Raw genomic sequence first — 17939 nt, 5'->3', positions numbered from 1 at the left:
GTAATTGATATCAAATTTAATTTGAGTTAATTATTTTTTTATTATAAAAAAATTTATTTTATTATAATTTTATTTAAAATAATAATACAAACATGACGAGTCGCGATTTCGTCATTAAATTAATGAGAAAAAATGCAGAATTCCCCAAGTCGGGAAACAAAATCCCGACTTCAAGTTGGGATTCAGAATCAGATTTAAAAATGCAGAATTCCCAAGTCGGGAAACAAAATCCCGACTTCAAGTCGGGATTCAGAATCCCGACTTGGGGAATTCTACATTTTTTCCCATTAATTTAATGACGAGTCGCGATTTCAAATCGCGACTCGTCATGTTTGTGTTATTATTTTAAATAAAATTATAATAAAATAAATTTTTTTTATAATAAAAAAATAATTAACTCATTTAATTTTGACAATTTGTTTTGTTATTCAATGTTTGTTTGAACAATTGTTCAGAAAAGGCACATCGCTCTCTTTTGTATTTCAAAGAATAATATAAATATTTTGATTTAAAGCTGGTGGTTAAGTTTAGGAGGTTTTACCTCGTCCCCGTCCCCGTCCCGTCCCGTCCCTGCTTTTCTCCGGATCCCAACACACAATGGGGGTTGGGATGATCCACCATTGATACCCTCATCTACACAGATCACCACCTCCTCCGCCTCCGCCTCCGCCTCCGCCTCCGCCTATACCTACACGCTCCCCCATTCGACATGTCTCGTCCACCAAACTACGAGTTTCAGGAATGGTGGAACAAGCAACGAGCCAAGGACCACGCCGATGACCACTTCTCTTCCTCCAACTCCGATAATATCACATTCTTAACCGTCAATATCCAAAGCCCAGACTCCGCTGGCGCGGCGGCGGCGGCTGGGAAAGACCGCTCACGCAGCGCAAGGCAGTTGTCCTGGATTTACCTCCTCAAGCTAAACCGAATTGCTCATTCATTAGCTTTCGTTACCAATGGCTTCATTACTCTCATCCGCACTGCGAATCGTCGCATAGCTACCTCATCCGACAGCCCGCGGTCCGAGTCCAAGTTCTACAAGATCATCAAATTCTTCTTGATATTGAGTGTTTGCCTTCTTTTCTTTGAACTTGTTGCTTACTTTAGAGGATGGCATTTTAGTCCTCCTACTCTGGAAGCCGGGGTGGAGGACTCGGTCGAGTATATCTATGTGAAATGGTTGGAAATTAGGTCGAATTATTTAGCGCCGCTGTTGCAGTGCTTGGCGAATGTGTGCATTGTGTTGTTCTTGATACAGTCTGTGGATCGCTTCGTCTTGGTGCTGGGCTGTTTCTACATTAAGATTAGAGGTTTAAAACCTGTGGCGGAGATGGAATATGAGCAGGATGCTGCGTATGAAAGCATGAATCCGGATGATTATCCGATGGTGCTGGTGCAGATTCCCATGTGCAATGAGAGGGAGGTAAGAAGATGTAGGTTTTTCAAATCCCTACTGATTTTAATTGTACAAAATCTTACCTCTTGAAATGGAAGTTGTTTTACTTCATTATGAAGTAAATTTCTTTCGCGTTTGTTTACTACCTTGGACATCTTTGTTGAGAATTATTGAGAAGTTTAGAGCCTTCGGATATACAGGATACGGTACATGGGTAGTGATGATATATGGATACATACAGCAAAATTGATTTACTTACCATGTTATGCTAGATGCGAAGTAGAGACAATGCACTAATTGGTTGCCTCGGGAATAGAGCTGCATTTTTTGTTGTGTTCGTTATTAGTAGATGACATGCGTTCTGCTATATTATATGAGATGTTAGTATCCTCCACTTTGTTTTGCATTGGAAGCTCTGCAATTGGTGCATTTCTTTTGAGCATACCTGAACTTAACTCTTTGCATTATTTTGCCGATACTTGTCTGTCATACACTTGTCTCTTCGCATTCAATGCAAGCATATATTAGTCTAGAACCCTTTAACTTGCCCATACTTTTGGACTAATGAGAAAGAGAATATCTGGTTAAGCAGCATTGAAATCTCAAGTGCCTTTATCAAATGCCATAAAATAAGAACCATGCATGGATGATGATCTATAAGTGCGCCTTATCACAAACAACTGTAACAAAACTACTCATTTAGCATGTGAGATGTAGTTCATTACCTCAAAATCCGTAAACGGCTAATAAAGATGAGAAAGGAAATATATGAAATTTTCTACTTGTGATTTGATGTTTTAGCTGCATGCTTTGCATGGTGGGTTCATCAGTCTCCTTGGTAAAAGAATTTATCTTTAAAACCTTCAATTGTTGGGAGTTTTTTCTCCTATCTAGTATCATATCTTGTCAGGTATTAATTCCTGCATAGCAACATAAATGAGGAAAAAAATAAGTGTTGGAAAAGAAGAAAAAGAGAATGAAAGGCTTAACTAACTCCAAACTTTGTGGTGGCCATGCATAAGAGATTATATTATGACACCTTTTTAGTTATTTAATAACCTCATTGTTACCATACTCGGAGACACAAAGTTTCAATTACATAGATGCTTCTTTTTTAGTATTATGCCGAGCTTTGAAACAGCCTAGTTTTCTGCTTAAATATGATGATGTTATTGAGAAGACGTAGCCATATCTTTTGTTTCTCACTAGCATGTAAGCCTTTCCTGCAGCTACCAGAAACAAATGAAGTGAAAAAGGAACAAAAAATAGTTGCCTGAATTTGGACTCTTTATCCTCCATTCTTGAATGGCAATAGCTTTTGTTTGGCAGTTCTTTGATCTTATCATCCCGGCTCAGGTATACCAGCAATCCATCGCAGCTGCGTGCATCCAGGATTGGCCAAGGGAAAGAATGCTCATACAAATTTTAGATGATTCAAATGATGCAGATGTTCAATTCCTTATTAGGGCAGAAGTACAGAAATGGCAACAGAGAGGTATACACATCATTTATAGACATCGTCTTATTCGGACGGGCTATAAAGCAGGGAACCTTAGATCTGCGATGAGTTGTGATTATGTGAAAGATTATGAGTTTGTAGCCATCTTTGATGCGGATTTCCAGCCAGCACCAGATTTTCTGAAGAATACTATTCCTTACTTTAAGGTAATCTGATTATCTTATATAAAGTGATTTAAGAAAAGGAACAAAACTATTAAATTGACATAAAAGTCTTTGTGGCAATGTAGAATGTAATTTATGGGGCTTCAGAAGTTTCCTTTTATTACCAGCTGGTTTACCATTTCTGACATGGAAATAAGTAGAATTTGTTTATAGATGCATCATGTTTGGCCTGCAAATTACCTAAGACTTACTGTTGAGCATAACAGGGCAACATTAATGCTGGCTAGAATATGAATCATTATCTGCAATGTAATACTATAGATGCAATTTCCATGGCAACATATTAACCCATCAGCCTGCACATGTTGTTCAGTGTTAACATGCTGACATTGCTCCTGTTAATTAACAGAGTTTTTTTTAAAAACCAATATTATGCTGTAGAAAAACAATTTCAACCTATTACTAATTAGTCATGCATTTTGAAGGGAAAAGAGGACCTCGCATTGGTCCAAACCAGGTGGGCTTTTGTGAACAAGGAAGAGAATTTGCTTACACGACTACAAAACATAAATCTGGCCTTTCATTTTGAGGTTGAGCAACAGGTCAATGGGTGGTTCATTAACTTTTTCGGTTTTAATGGAACTGCTGGTGTTTGGAGAATCAAAGCCCTTGAGGACTGTGGTGGCTGGTTGGATAGGACAACTGTTGAAGACATGGATATTGCTGTTCGTGCTCACTTATGTGGTTGGAAATTCATTTACTTAAATGACGTTAAGGTGTGTGCATATGAAGATTTATGAATATAGTCTTTATGAATTATAATCATGTCCTAATCAAACATGCTCATCTTTGTGCAGTGCCTTTGTGAACTTCCCGAGTCCTATGAAGCATACAAAAAGCAGCAACACCGATGGCATTCAGGACCCATGCAGTTATTCCGCTTGTGTTTTGTTGACATACTGCATTCTAAGGTTCGTATGATCCATTGTGTGGTTATATTTGACTGTTAGAATCAGGATGTTATCCAGCCTTTTCATGTGAACTGCAACGTGCACTAAATTAAGAAGGAGAAAAGATGAGAGAGAAAAAATGATTTTCTCTTCATCTATATCCATATTATTATAGAAGTACGAATACTTCAAAATTTTCTTTGAACTTTTGTAATATTTATTAATCCTAATAATAACTATTAAATAATTTAAAAGGAGGGTGTATTAGGGTTTTGTCTATTTTTAAGTGGAATAGTTTGAATATATTACCAAGTTCCATTTTTAGCTCAAAATCTTCTTCAGAAAATAACATTGTCTTTTTTTCTCAAGATTTTGTAAATATTTAAATTTTCTTGTCATGACTTGGAGTTTTTTTCATGTTCTTTTTATGTGCAACGCATATAATTTTTTACTAGTTAATTTAGAAACAAGAAAATAGGAAACAATAAACTATTTACCAATAGCTAGTGTGGGAAAAAGAACAATGATATTTGGTAAAAGCGCTATGTAAAGTTGGATACAGCTCTTGCTATTAGGCGGAAAGCTCCTTATGTGCAAATGACTAGCATTCGACTTCTAGCTGAACTTTTCATTATTCAAGAAAACCATTTCAAACTAAATTAGCATTTGGCTTCTATATAAATGAATAAATTATTTCTTCCAGCTTTACAAGGAGGCCTTTGCTTCTGAGCTATACCCTCCTACATGTTTCTTTCACATTGAATGGAATGGCTATCTCCCTGCTATATTTTGAAAGCTTATTCTAGCTGACCAATTTGAGCTCTTAATACTGTCTTTGTCATTTCTATTGTTTGTTTATTACTCTAGTTAGATCTATTCTTGCATCGTCGCATTAGGAGCAAAATTGAAGATATGGTCACTTGTGGGTCCAAATCACAGATTGAAGCTATATAGGCATTGTTTTTAACTACTTCATACTATGTTGTCCTTTTAAAATTCACTGCTTTTATGATTTTAAGTAGTAGACAAATTATGATTCGTGCTGTTGAATGTTTCAGGTGAGTTTGGCCAAGAAAGCCAACCTGATATTTCTTTTCTTCCTCCTTCGGAAGCTTATCCTTCCTTTTTACTCCTTCACACTGTTTTGCATTATTCTCCCGTTGACTATGTTCCTGCCCGAAGCCCAGTTGCCATTTTGGGTTGTCTGTTACATCCCTGGAATAGTCTCTATACTGAACATCCTTCCATGCCCACAATCATTTCCATTCATTGTGCCCTATCTTCTATTCGAAAACACCATGTCTGTGACCAAATTTAATGCAATGATATCAGGGCTCTTTCAGTTGGGAAGTTCTTATGAGTGGATTGTCACAAAAAAACTGGGCAGATCATCAGAAGCAGATTTAGTTGCGATTGTTGAAAACGAATCCTCAACTCTGTTGGAGGGTGGAGTGCCAAAGTCATCCTCAGAATCAGGACTAGCTGAGCTAAACAAGTTAGAGATAACAAAGAAATCTGGGAGAAAAAAGGGAAATCGTTTGTACAGGAAGGAGCTTGGTCTTTCATTTATTTTGTTAACTGCTTCAGTCAGAAGTTTGCTATCTGCCCAAGGGATTCACTTCTATTTCCTCCTATTTCAAGGAATCACTTTTCTTGTCGTTGGTCTTGATTTGATTGGAGAACAAGTGAGCTAACTCAATAAAAAGTATCCTCTGTGTGGATTGTGCCATTAACAGTAAGTTAAGTTCCTCGGAGTCGGGTGCATTTTACCTGATCGTTCGATTGCATCGTGAAGATCCGACGATTCAAATGTTCATCACAAGATAGTTAGCATGAGCATGATGCAGATTGGCCTTGCCCTGGTGAAAAGCCATCATGAAAATAGTATACAATGGCAGGATAACTGGATTTTTATCTTACTGTTAGTTTAATGTAATTTATTGTGCACGGCCTGTACAAAATTTTTTGCAGAATCTTCCCTTCGTTAGAGTTTTTTAGCTTTCTAATTCTTTATTGTTGTAATTGACAGATGATGTACAATTATTTTAGTTTTAAATGGAAAAAGAAACATTCAGGGGGGAGTTCTTGCATCTTGATCCATTAGACACGAAAGTCTTTCTGCATCTGATTGCTGCATCCATGGGTGAAGCAAGCTGTGTATTACTACATGCAAACTCTATGGCATTATAATATATATTTCTAAACTAATATAAAAACGAAAGGCATTTTCTATTTGCAAACTCTATGATATTTGCAATTTACTCCTTTTTTCTTAAAAAGAAAAGGTAAAATATATGTATTTGTAATACAAAAGTATTAAGTACATTTTATTATTATTATAGATGCATCAATAAATACATTTATATACACAAATATTTTTCCAAAAAATGATAAAAAATTAGATGTTGATAGTCACTACCTTTCATATTGGAGAAAAGAAAAATTGGGGTATTTTTGTGTCTACTTGATGCATACCAAGTTAATTTCTTTATACCCCTTCCACTCAATTAATAGTATATCTATTAGCCTATTACTTTCTGAACCAAGGTAGTAACAAGTCGTACCAAGGAAAAAGCATATTTAGTAGATAGATCACTATGAAATCTTACAATAATGCGTATAAAAAATACAACCAACAAAACAGTATCATAAAACCTAGTTAACCATCGCTGATTATGAGTATTCGCTAAATCTGAGTACTATATGGTCAAGACATGATCCCCAAGGAGTATTTTAGCTTAGTAGTAAATATAAACCTACATAAGAAGGGGTAGGTCGCATTTTGACAACCCAAGTGATAAGAAAACTTCGGCCGGGTAAACTTGACATAAGTTCATGATTAAGCACCACCAGCAGCCTTGCCCTTCTTCTTTTGGATTTTCTTCATATAGAACTCAAGCTCCTTACCTTCCAGGATGTATCTGTCAATAAGTTGACAGTAATGAAGTAAGATAAGATAATTGGAGATAATGCCCAAACAAAAAGATCTATTGTCACCAATATGCTTACCCATCGGCTCTACCACATTGTCCTGGGCGAGATGAAATGCAAGCCAACAACCTTCCTGAACTAAACTGCTCCTCAACATGAGGATCAAGCTTACGGGCCGCCTGTCGTTTCTCAAGTTTCCTTAACACATGATTGCTCTTCTTGGTTTCCTGGGCAATACCTTCTCCCTCCTGTCAAGTTGATTGAAGAAAATAAGTTAATTGTCACTTATGGCTCTAGCAGGAAGTAGAATATCCTTATGTGCCAAGAAATTGTAAGCTATAGAATGATAGCAAAAACATGCATCTCTTCAAAAGACAAGTTATCATGATCATGTGAACACCTCAGCTTCATCTTTCTTTGCAGCTCCCTTCTTCTTCCGACCAATATCAACACCATAGTGTGTGAGGTACCACTGCTTAAAAGGGGCAGCATCGACCTGAACAATTGCACTCTTGACCAGTGTCTGAGTCCTGACAAGCTCATTGTTAGAGGCATTGTAGACAACATCCAGGATACGTGTCTTACGAGTGATAGCCTCACTACCCCATGAATAGTTTCCTGTGTTCAATCTCAAGGCCCTCCATTTCACATTTCCACCTCGAACACGAATTCTTCTGACTGTTTTCTGGAGGGTGTCAAGCTTGGTGTTTGCAGGCTGGCGACCAAGCTCATACCTTGACAAGTCATAAATAACAAATACAATCTATGATCAATCCCAAGGAAATTCATGTCATCAAAGCTACCTATCTGAGCCGGACAGCAGAGGAATATTATGCACTAAAAAGAATTTCTTTTACCCAGGAAGCACAAAATATACAAATAGTCCAAGGATTTGTATGCCTTAGAACAGTTAGAATCCCAGTATGAAAGGCACGGATAGCAGCAAGACCAATTACTCAGCCAAGCCATATTAAAGATGTATATTGAAAGCAGTAAGAAAAACACAATTCCATACACAACGGTACGTCCCATAAAATCAGTAGATTCAACGGAATAATGCACTCCGCTTTTGTGCAAGAAGCAAGCAATGCAGTAATTCAATCAATACTTTGCACTTTGAGGAAAAACTTATTCAAGCAATGACCAGCCATTACCCAGAAAATATGTACTCAGCCTAACCAACTTAGGCCCAATAAAGGAAAAAGAAAAGATAAAACTCAGGAAAACCATGTATCCAGATGTTTAAAGGACCTGTATTGGAACTTTAGAGAAACTCTTCACTCGAAAACAATCAACAGCTAGTTATAGATCCCGGGACATTAACACCAAAAAAGAAACCATGGGGTAACTACAAAAAACAACCAACCCCACCCACCCACCCCAAGCGAAAAACAAAAGCTAAGAGAAGAAGCACATACTTTCGCTTCTTCCTCCAAGACTTCTTCTTGCCACCAGTGGCACGCCTCTTGTGCATTGAATCACGTGAAATACCTGCAAATCCGCCATGTCCGTTTCAAAACACACACCAAATAGACGAAAATAAAAGCACACGCCTTAAAGTGTGCGTGTGTCGTATAGAAGGCTTGGTGGACGTACCCATGTTTGTCGACGATGAGATAAGCTGTCTCCCACGCCCTCTCCCCCTTCCCCGTGAACCCTTGAACACAAAAATATTAACTACAGGTTGAATAAAACCCTAAATTGTGTTGGGCCTTGTAAGTATTTGGTTCTGTATTATTGGGTTCACTCCATCATCCCAATGAACCCACTTGGGCCCATTAACTTTTGCAACTTTTGTTTAAACGATAATTAAACAGTCTTTCGGCGTATTACACGTTGCGTTTTTATAGTTATCACTAGTGTCACCAACGTCTGATTTGTTCCGACAGATTCATCTATGAATAAAATTTATGAAATTTATTAATATCAATCAAATTCACTGCAAATTAATTATTTAGAGTGATGTGCATAAAAATTAGTTGACACAAAGAGGACCAAGTGATCCAAAAAAGAAGAAAAAAATGAGAGACCCGTAGCATCCTAGGAGCCCCAAGAGGACTTGAAAGGCGGCCTTGGTGGGTGCCCCTAAAAAAACAGATTGAGAAAGGGAAGAGGCTGAAGAATCCTCCTACTCGGACCATGATTAAAGCCCGACAAATATTCGGTCCAAAAGGCCCACACACATGGCAGTCCACTCTCCTATGTGGCATCTCGTTAACAACCATATTGGACTACATTAGCCCTAGGAAGACCCCCCTAGCCGCTAAGACTCCTCACAGATGAGGGGTCTCCCAAGACAAAGTAAGGAAAGATTCCCTAACAACTAAGACTCCTTAACAGCTAGAACTCTTGTCAGACGAGGAAGGTACCCCCAAAATCCTAGACTATATGGCATCTTGGACTCCCTAGCGGTTAGGTGTCCTTCTTGATGAAGAATCCAACAAAACTCAGAGATAAGGACTCAAAAACATTTCTAAAAAAAGATAAAGATCAAATTATGACTTATCCAAACAGTCTTTATCCACTTTTTTCGAGAATAGATGGAACGTACACAACCTATCGGAAGAGGGCACCCTCCTATAGATACAGGTTTACTCTTTCATACTGAGCGCACTTGCAGACACCTTCATGAAACCTTCTAATGTCTCCCACACTTTTCTTACTCTCTAAATCATCTCTCTCATTCTCTAAACACTTCTTAAACACTTTCTAAATATTTTCTAAGCACTCCAAAAGCATATTATCAAGTTGTTTTACACTTTTCACCGACTTTATTCATCATATCTTAATTTCAATTACATTTATTTATTTTTTGGCTTTATTCCATCTCAAATTCAATATTAACTTGGGCGTCGAAGTGCTAACGCCTTTTTTACAGGTCTCCTTCTTTAGGATTTGCATTCACTTCGGTCCAAATTTTGAGCATAATCCATATCAATTTAACCCATGCATTTTTTGAACGCATCATTGGCACCGTTTGTCGAAAAATTAAGTTAAATACGTGAATTACCATGGAAACCCTCAGCATCCACACAAGCAAACAAAAGTTTGTGGAGGTACCCGGCAACAATCAGACATTGCAAGTTGTTGCAGGAACACCCCTGGCTCCCACCAGTATGGTACCCCCTATCAGTGGGGCAGCCCTCGCCAGTGGAGCAATAGTTCCAGGACCCCCCCAACTTACTGACCCGCTAACTGAGCCTCCACGCCACAGTCTCTTCTCAGACACCTCCTCGGGGAGCTCCCTCCAGAACTCCTATGGACCACACAACAAATGATCACAATGGCCATATGGGAGCAAATAGTGACACTAATCCAAGTCTGCACGATAACTCCATTAGACAGGGATGTCCATAAGGAAGGAAATCAAAGGGTATTCCCTGCCCTCGCACCGCTAGTCTCAAAAGCCCGGGGACTCACCCCCCTTGCAAATTCAGTGGGACGTCCCTCCTCAGTAGCTCGCACATCTAGAATGCCTGTAGAAAGGCCTCCAAGACGTCCAGTACCAAATCGCGGGAACGCCCTCGGAGAAGCAGCAGGGTATCCCCTTTAGTGAAGTAAAATTATAGTAGACGCACTGCCCCTCAACCTGAAAGGAGCCAACCTGCCAAAGCACGATGGAACCACGGATTTCTAAGAGCACCTCTCCTACTTTGAGAATGGTGCTCTTCTTCACCGTTACAATGATAGGGTTAAGTGTCTGTTTGTAACCACCTTCACACGATCGGCCCAATAATGGTTCAATTGCTTTTGGGATCCATCCGATCATTCGGAGAATTTCGCTCTCTCTATTTTTCTATCAATTTGCCAACAGTAATGATGTCAAAAGACAATCATGAGCCTTTTCTCTTTACAACAAAGAGAAGGGGAATCACTAATGACGTATCTTCAACGCTTTAATTTAGCGGTCTTAGAGGTTCCTACTGCAACATCTAATACACTAATTTGTTATGTAGGGATTACAAGATGGAAATTTTTTCAAGTCCTTAACTAAGAAGACCCCTCGCAATTTTTACAACCTCCTAGCACTAGTTGAACAATACATCAACTTGGAGAAAGCTAGGGAGTATAAGAATGTTGTCTTTGATGAAAAAAGTAACGAACAATAGGATGATGACATATTCCACCCAGACGCCTTCTAAGAGTAAACCCTGCCCTGAGGCAGGCATCCTCCTCAAAAAATCCTGCACTAAGAGGGCATCCCCTTAGAAAAAAAAAGCTCTACCCCAAGTCATCCTCTTAGAAAAAAAAAAAGAAGCTCTGCCCCAAAGAGGCATCCCCCTCACCGAATATTTCACATACGAACTTCCCTCAAGGAGTATCTTTAATATTTTAATTTGATAATCTTGGAGACTTATTTTACCCCCTTCGGTATGTTAACATGTGCCCCTAGGAATTTCACGAGGAAGGCATCCCTCTCATAAAAAACTCTATCTTCCACACAAGCACAGATGCCCTTCTTCGGGTTGGCACTTAGGTATTTCTTTGGGGGGATTTGTAAGCTCTATCTCGTGCAGGCACCTAAGCCCTCCTCCGCGAAGGCATCTAAGCCCTACTTACGACGAATACCTTATTTTTTCTTTGGCGAGGCTCCTAAGTCTTGCTCTAAGAAGGTCCCCCTTCAAATAAGCCCTCCTCCAAGGATGCACAATAATTTTGCTCCGTGCAAGAGCTATCCATAGTATATATACATGTCTTTGTTACTTAAAATTCTCTTGCAGGAAATAAAAGTCCTAAACTGAAGTAGGCACAAAAAACACCCGTTAAAACCCTCATCCATGGAAGCACCCTCATAAAAAGCCCTGCTCCATGCAGGCATGAAGTAAGCTCTCTTTTTATTCTAAGCATGCTTATGTTAATCACATTCTTTGCAGGAATTCGGAAAAAGAAAAAAAAAAGATAAAAGAAAAGTTCATTCTTTGGGCCCCACCTCTGAAGACTTCTACTCTAAATAAGCATCGAAATCTCTACTTATTAGAGTGGGGGCTATTAATGTGCATAAAGATTAGCTAGCCTAAAGAGGCCCAAGTGAAAAGAAACGATAGGCCCGTAACATCCTATGAGACCCAAGAGGACCTGGAAAGCGGCATTGGCAGGTGCCCCTCAAAAGCCAGATTGGGAAAGGGAAGAGGCTGAAGGCATCTCCTACTCGGAGCATGATCAAAGCCCGATAAATATTCGACCTAAAAAGCCAACACATATTTTTAATATTTAGCCTAAAATATGCATATATAAATTTATAAAATAATAACCTTTCAATATTATTGTTTAAAAATAAATATGTTTTTTTATTCCTTAGAAAAATAAATCAAAATTATTGGGTCCATCGATCCAAGTCCAAAATTTTCATGGCCAGTAGGGTCTTGGGTATTGACAAATCCAATCCATTGCCATCCTTATTAATGACTAAGAGTATTTACGTAAAATAATTTTAGTTGAATGTTATTTTTTATACTTCGTGATATTATTTGTCGACATAAATTATGACATAAAAATTAATTATGAATTGCTCAAATTTTCAAATATAATGATAAGTGAATAAATAATTTAAAATTTAAAATTAAAGTAACTAATCTTGTCAGAATACGAAAATATTATTAGATGTTAGAGTTTTAAATTATATTATGAATTTATTATTCAAAAAATATGTGAATCTTCCGAGAAAATATAATAATATTGCATGGAATAAGAGAACTAATATGCGGGATTCTTCATACTGGAATATAGTGATAATATTTTTGAACATTAATTTTTCTTATGCATTCTCTCAACACAATTTCTAACATAGTAAATATGAAAAGTTAGAAATTAATTTTTAAGTAATAATGTAATATTTTGACCTCACCAATTGATTGCAATCAATATCATCATTATTGTTTTATGAGATACATTCTTACAATATTGACTTTGGAACATTTCTATGGTAACCCAATATGATGGTGAGACAATCTGCGCATAGATGGATGGTTTCAATGTTTATGTTTTATTATGTATAGATTAGCACAAAGAATGAGAGTAAAGTAAAAATGACAAATTCAGGGCACCCAAAGTTTGAGTTTTTTGACTTTTTCCAGCCGAAGTTAATGAGTTATTATATTGGAAGAGGAGTAAAGTGCAAGCCCATATTAGTTTTTATAGTAAATGTTAATTCATAATAAATTGTTAAATATCTATTGTAGGTTATTATGTACTCGTTAAGTGAATATATCGCAGTCTGTTAAAAGAAAATATATTATCTTTACCAAAATAATGCCAAACCATCATCATACTCTCCAATAAAAATTTTAAAATTGAAGCTTATTTATCAATCCTTACACAATCTCCCTAAACCCTGCACAAGGCCTTTTTCCCCCTTTTTCTCTTGCCTATAAACACACAATTATAGTTTATAGGTAGACGCATAACAACTTGGCTATTATTTAAGCAATCTACTAATAGAAATAATTAAAAGGTGCATTCTGATAGATCCTTATCAGGACATTACCAGTGGAGCTGTTCCTATTCCACAAACGTTAAAAAGCTAACCAGTTTTGGAGCTTCGGTCCAACAATACAAAAAGGACTATTTTTTAAGCAAGGATGTAGAAACTCATTGGAAGAGGAAAATTACTGAACCTACTTCTACTCATATTCCTGAAGGAAGGAGGAATTCCTTTCCCGCTTCTTGTGAAGTCCAAAACCTACTGATTCTAAGAGAAACCAGAGAGCCGGCTTCCCCAGTTATAGTTCGCTCTCATCTGATTTTCCATCATTCAGTGTTTTCCCATTCACTCCTACAAGCTCAGTGTCAAAGATGAGTGTTGCACCACCTGCCAGCGTTGAAGTCAAAAGAGCAATAAAATTGTCAGTTTTTTATCGTATGGCCTCAAATTAACAATAAGAGAAGTGGAAAATGAATTTTAGTGTAGAGAACATTACGTAGAATTCGCGTAGGGTAATCCTGTATCAGATCAAGTGACTGCAACATGGAAATTAGATTTATTACCTGGGATGGTAGGTGGGGACCCTTGCTCTCCATAACCAAGTTTAGAAGGAATTTTCAACTTCCGTTTCTCTCCCAAGCACATCCCTAGTATTCCTTGATCCCATCCTGCAAATAGCAACTTTCTGTTTAATTTGAGAAATAAGGGAAAAAAAGGGATTTCCAAATTTGGACATTTACTTTTAAGAGTATTGCCTGCATGGAATATTAACAGATACAACCTTTTAGCAGGGTCTTCATAATACTAATCAGTTGCTTATCTATAAATGAGGAATCAGATGGTAGGTTTTTCCCACCTTCCAAAATGAAGAATAAGAAATTGCCAGATATATATGCTGAATGTTCCATAAATGGTCTCAGCTCATTATGTTACCTTAAATTGACTTTGCATATAACTCAACCTTTGACATCATTTGTCTGTTAATAATTATTTCTGTCTGATGTTTCCAATAAATCATGCTAACTGCAAGGGGTGATCAGTAAATAGTCAGAAATGGTTTTCCATAATGAGTGAACAGCCTCCAGCTAAATGAAAATAAGAAGAGTGTGTTTCCTCTCATATTCCATTAAGGGAAGGCCTCTTATGAAACATTGTTGTTGTCATTCGCAAATCTATGTTCCACATTTTGCGTGCAATGTGTCCATCGTTGAATTCAAATTACACTTTCATCTTTTCGTATACAAAAACTAAAGGCCTTATATTGGATTGTTTACGTCCATTTTGTCTTGAGCAGCAGCTGGCCTTTTCTGGCCACTCTGCACTCAGTCCGTTACACACTAGAAATATTATATCAGAAAACATGCAAAAGTGAGAGTGTAGTAACGAAGGTTATAGTTTGGTACTATAAAGATGTACTCCAGTAGTACCAGGATGAGGAAAAGCAAGTGCGTATGCATTTCACAACCAAAACATGCTTGATAGTTGAAAAACTGGTGCAATGGTAAAGGAAAGAAAGAATGATGCCAAAGACTAACACGTACTAACCTTTAATTACTTGACCACTGCCCAGTTCAAAATCAATTGGATCTCCCCTTTCAAAGCTGGAATCAAAAACAGTTCCATCTGTAAGCTTTCCCTGCAAACACCATTAGAATTTAGATCCGCCGAGCAGAGAACGAATTCAGCTTATTGGAAATTATACGCCATCCTCATAATTCCTGACATTTGTAATTCCATGGACAACTTAACTTCCTCCCAAAAAAACATTAAAGGCTCAAAACACATGCAACAAAAAGTTATAGCACTCTTTGACTTCAGCAATGTGGAGATGCAAGAAATACATTGTCAATATTTTCAGCCGCTTATCTTTGTTATTTTGGCATCCTGATTTTGTGTGTGGGCAGGTAGGGCTGTAAAGAAGATGTAATTCCACTCACCCTGTAGTGCACTTTAACACTGTCGCCTTTGTGAGCCTGAACGTCACAAGTTTTGGGCTTGTACTGCAACAATAAGTAATGGAAGAAAGTACAAGTCAACAACATGATTAAGTAAAGGTAGAATCTATACCAACAACTTAAGAAGGGAGGCTAAGGGTGCCCCAGTAAAGAACAATGATAAAAATAGTAAAGCAGCTAATAGAACAGCTTAAATATCCATATAATTCAAAATGTGCATTATCTTGGCTGCTTTTAACCTAGTCTACTGTTTCCAGCTGTATGGTTTGCTTTCTTATGCCTTACTGCACCTTATTTTATAAAACCCTGCACAGCCAAACGAGGTTTAACTTAAATATATGTACAAGACCAGACAGTTTATCCAATTCCATTAGCCTAACCCTCCAAGGGAGTAATCCATACATTCTTTTCCTATCTCAAAGTCACATATGCAATAAACAATAATCTCTTTCTATTCATGTCAAAATATAAAGCTGCAGTAACAATCTAGAGTTACAAAATTTGATGAAGCATCACGAAAGTATTTGATATTTGCTGGATGTCAATGATTTGCAACACAACACTGCCAAAGTTCATCAGTTATAGCCATAGTGAGTAAAGTGCCTAACAAACTCCCAGTATGCTCTTATCCCCATATTACATTCCAAAGATGGAAATTCTTCCCTTTGACATGCAGCAGCTGTATTACAGCAGTCAACAAAAGAAGCAATAGACCTTATAATATCTAGTTAGGTGACTGAAAAATAAAGTATACTCATTTACTTACTTCCTGCGAATTAAATTGCAGAACCTAGACAAATTTTAGCTGATTAATCACTTTCCGTCAATATACTCGCTGATCATCAGTAATAGAATTAAGGTTCGATAGATCAATATCGAGCAGCAAGTAACATCCCCAGTCTTCGACGGCATTAACTTCGCATTTCAGACGCAATCTAACGGACAAAAAGTCAGTTACAATTAATGGAAAGCATATTTACCTTCACACCAATCTGTAGCTCCGTCACATCTCCAGATTTCTTCGCCGAACCTGCAAACACAAATAACGAAATCAAACATCGTCTTTTACATTTAATAAAAAATTCTCTAGCTTCCTGCTCAACTAAAAGCATTTACATAAATCAAAATATTCAGATCTAAAAACTTAATCCAATAAAAAACTTGCACGACAATCCCCAACAAGAAAATGGAAAAGATCATAAAGCTAATTGCATTTTTCTTCACCTAATGCAATGAAAGCCAGAAGAAGAAAGATTGAAGCGACGTTCAACGCAGAGGTTGGCCTCATTTTTCGAAGAAGTTGATCCTAATGAATTTCCAGATTCCGATTTTCCTCTGAGCTAATTTGCCTCTTCTCTCAATCAACACGAGCTGCAGTAGTTATCGTGTGGCTTCACGCCCATAACAGGTGAGAGTGCAGCTCCAACGCAATATTGCTAGGGTGCGCCAATCAAAATTTGACATGTCAGCAAGTGACATGTTACTGGCCACGTAGCTTAGTTCGCCGTTGGGTATATGAGTTAAGGAGGAATAGAAAATGAAAGGAAAAGAGAGGGGGAAAAGAAAATCTCACTAAATACAAATTCTTATAATTTAAAAATAAACAATGAAGCAAAATACTATTTATTTATTAATAACTTGTGTTTGTGTAAAAAATAAGAATTAACTAAAATGATTTTTAGTATTTTTTAAAAATAATAATTAAAATTTTTGTTATTCATAGCACTTATTCAATAATTAAATGATAAAATTTTATACATGAAACTTGAATGTAGCATAAAAGTTGCAAAGAGTAGCCCAGCCCATCCGGGCAGCCCAATGGCCCAACCCGTACCTATACGGACTCACCCAACAACATCATTCATTGCTGCTGCCCATTACTCTCAATTGCAGTCTGAAAAAAATCACGTGCACTGGACCCAATCGCACGGCAATAAAATCATTGGTTAGGATTTTAAGAATAAATTACACTTTTGGTCCCTATAATTTGGATCAAAATCTATTTCCGTCCCTGAATATTTTGAGAAATTATTTTGATCCTTAATTTTTTTTACGAATTGTTATAATTTAGAATCAATCATTAAAATTAGGATGAAACTAACTAAGTTGGAGAATACGATCAGTTTAATTTTGGCCTTCTTCACATGTGTTACACGGTATGGCCGTGTTCCCCAACTCTGTTAATTTTACTCGAATTTTAATAATTGAATCAAAATCATAATGATTTATAAAAATTAGGGATCAAAATCGATTTTGACCCAAATATAGGGACCCAAAGTGTAATTTTCCAGAAAAATACTGAAAAGAAGATTTTAAATGATAATAATTTTATTTTTTCTTATCCGAAGTTGAAGATAGACGCGGTATAAATAATTTTAGGCTAGTTCAACGTTTTGGAATACATAAAAAAGATTAAGACAGCTCAACTATTTAGAATATAAATGAATATATTTATTTAAAGAGTTGCTGGAAGTGGAACGGAAGCACATGAGGCCAACGTTACCTCTGATTTAATAAACTCTATTATAAATTAATATATCATGTGGTTTGTATCTAGACAAGCAGGTCTTGATAATCACTACCTGTCCTCATTTGGAACAAATATAAACTGGGTCTGTCACTATGTGCGTGGTATGTGAGTGTGTCATGACGGTACCCAT

The 17939-nt window shown here is 37.2% G+C and overlaps 3 protein-coding genes across 4 annotated transcripts; 1 reads left to right on the top strand and 2 right to left on the bottom strand.

Moving 5' to 3' along the window:
* The first annotated feature begins 508 nt into the window (after positions 1-508).
* CSLC6 (Cellulose-synthase-like C6) lies at positions 509-6053 on the top strand. 2 transcript variants are annotated; one of them, XM_011090738.3, is made up of 5 exons: positions 509-1426; positions 2729-3064; positions 3508-3798; positions 3880-3993; positions 5031-6053. In XM_011090738.3, exons 1-5 carry the CDS (start codon positions 710-712, stop codon positions 5664-5666), a joined length of 2094 nt encoding a protein of 697 aa, XP_011089040.1. In that variant the 5' UTR covers positions 509-709; the 3' UTR covers positions 5667-6053. The 2 variants fall into 2 exon arrangements, with proteins under 2 accessions (XP_011089040.1, XP_011089041.1); XM_011090739.3 differs by having other exon boundaries at positions 510-1426; positions 2756-3064.
* A 480-nt stretch (positions 6054-6533) lies between these two features.
* On the bottom strand, positions 6534-8652 carry LOC105170119 (small ribosomal subunit protein eS8). The gene is made up of 5 exons (XM_011090740.3): positions 8500-8652; positions 8322-8394; positions 7304-7637; positions 6982-7151; positions 6534-6893 (listed from the first exon to the last, which is right to left on the bottom strand). The coding sequence occupies exons 1-5, from the start codon at positions 8501-8503 to the stop codon at positions 6812-6814; spliced, it is 663 nt and encodes a 220-aa protein (XP_011089042.1). The 5' UTR covers positions 8504-8652; the 3' UTR covers positions 6534-6811.
* Positions 8653-13335: 4683 nt separating this feature from the next.
* Positions 13336-16690, bottom strand: LOC105170120 (FK506-binding protein 2). Its single transcript, XM_011090741.3, has 6 exons — positions 16504-16690; positions 16260-16309; positions 15262-15324; positions 14870-14960; positions 13888-13992; positions 13336-13711 (listed from the first exon to the last, which is right to left on the bottom strand). The coding sequence occupies exons 1-6, from the start codon at positions 16565-16567 to the stop codon at positions 13623-13625; spliced, it is 462 nt and encodes a 153-aa protein (XP_011089043.1). The 5' UTR covers positions 16568-16690; the 3' UTR covers positions 13336-13622.
* Between the last annotated feature and the right edge of the window lie 1249 nt (positions 16691-17939).

Source organism: Sesamum indicum, linkage group LG9 (assembly GCF_026168435.1).
Source record: "Sesamum indicum cultivar Baizhima isolate 11 linkage group LG9, ASM2616843v1, whole genome shotgun sequence".
NCBI classification, from domain to species: domain Eukaryota; kingdom Viridiplantae; phylum Streptophyta; class Magnoliopsida; order Lamiales; family Pedaliaceae; genus Sesamum; species Sesamum indicum.
The sequence above is the reverse complement of the archived record's forward strand: the minus strand, read 5'-3'. Positions and strand labels throughout refer to the sequence as shown.

Bases quoted from the DNA above. Each gene is read 5' to 3' on its own strand.
- LOC105170119 (XM_011090740.3), bottom strand. The intron at 7,638-8,321 runs GTATGTGCTTCT...TGACTTGTCAAG, and splicing joins TCTTGGAGGAAGAAGCGAAA to GTATGAGCTTGGTCGCCAGC. The intron at 7,152-7,303 runs GTGTTCACATGA...TCAACTTGACAG, and splicing joins CAAAGAAAGATGAAGCTGAG to GAGGGAGAAGGTATTGCCCA.
- CSLC6 (XM_011090738.3), top strand. From the start codon at position 710: ATGTCTCGTCCACCAAACTACGAGTTTCAGGAATGGTGGAACAAGCAA. The intron at 1,427-2,728 runs GTAAGAAGATGT...TTTGTTTGGCAG, and splicing joins CCATGTGCAATGAGAGGGAG to TTCTTTGATCTTATCATCCC. The intron at 3,799-3,879 runs GTGTGTGCATAT...ATCTTTGTGCAG, and splicing joins TTTACTTAAATGACGTTAAG to TGCCTTTGTGAACTTCCCGA.
- LOC105170120 (XM_011090741.3), bottom strand. From the start codon at position 16,567: ATGAGGCCAACCTCTGCGTTGAACGTCGCTTCAATCTTTCTTCTTCTG. The intron at 16,310-16,503 runs GTGAAGAAAAAT...TTGTGTTTGCAG, and splicing joins TCTGGCTTTCATTGCATTAG to GTTCGGCGAAGAAATCTGGA. The intron at 13,993-14,869 runs GTTAGTACGTGT...TGCTATTTGCAG, and splicing joins CAGTGGTCAAGTAATTAAAG to GATGGGATCAAGGAATACTA.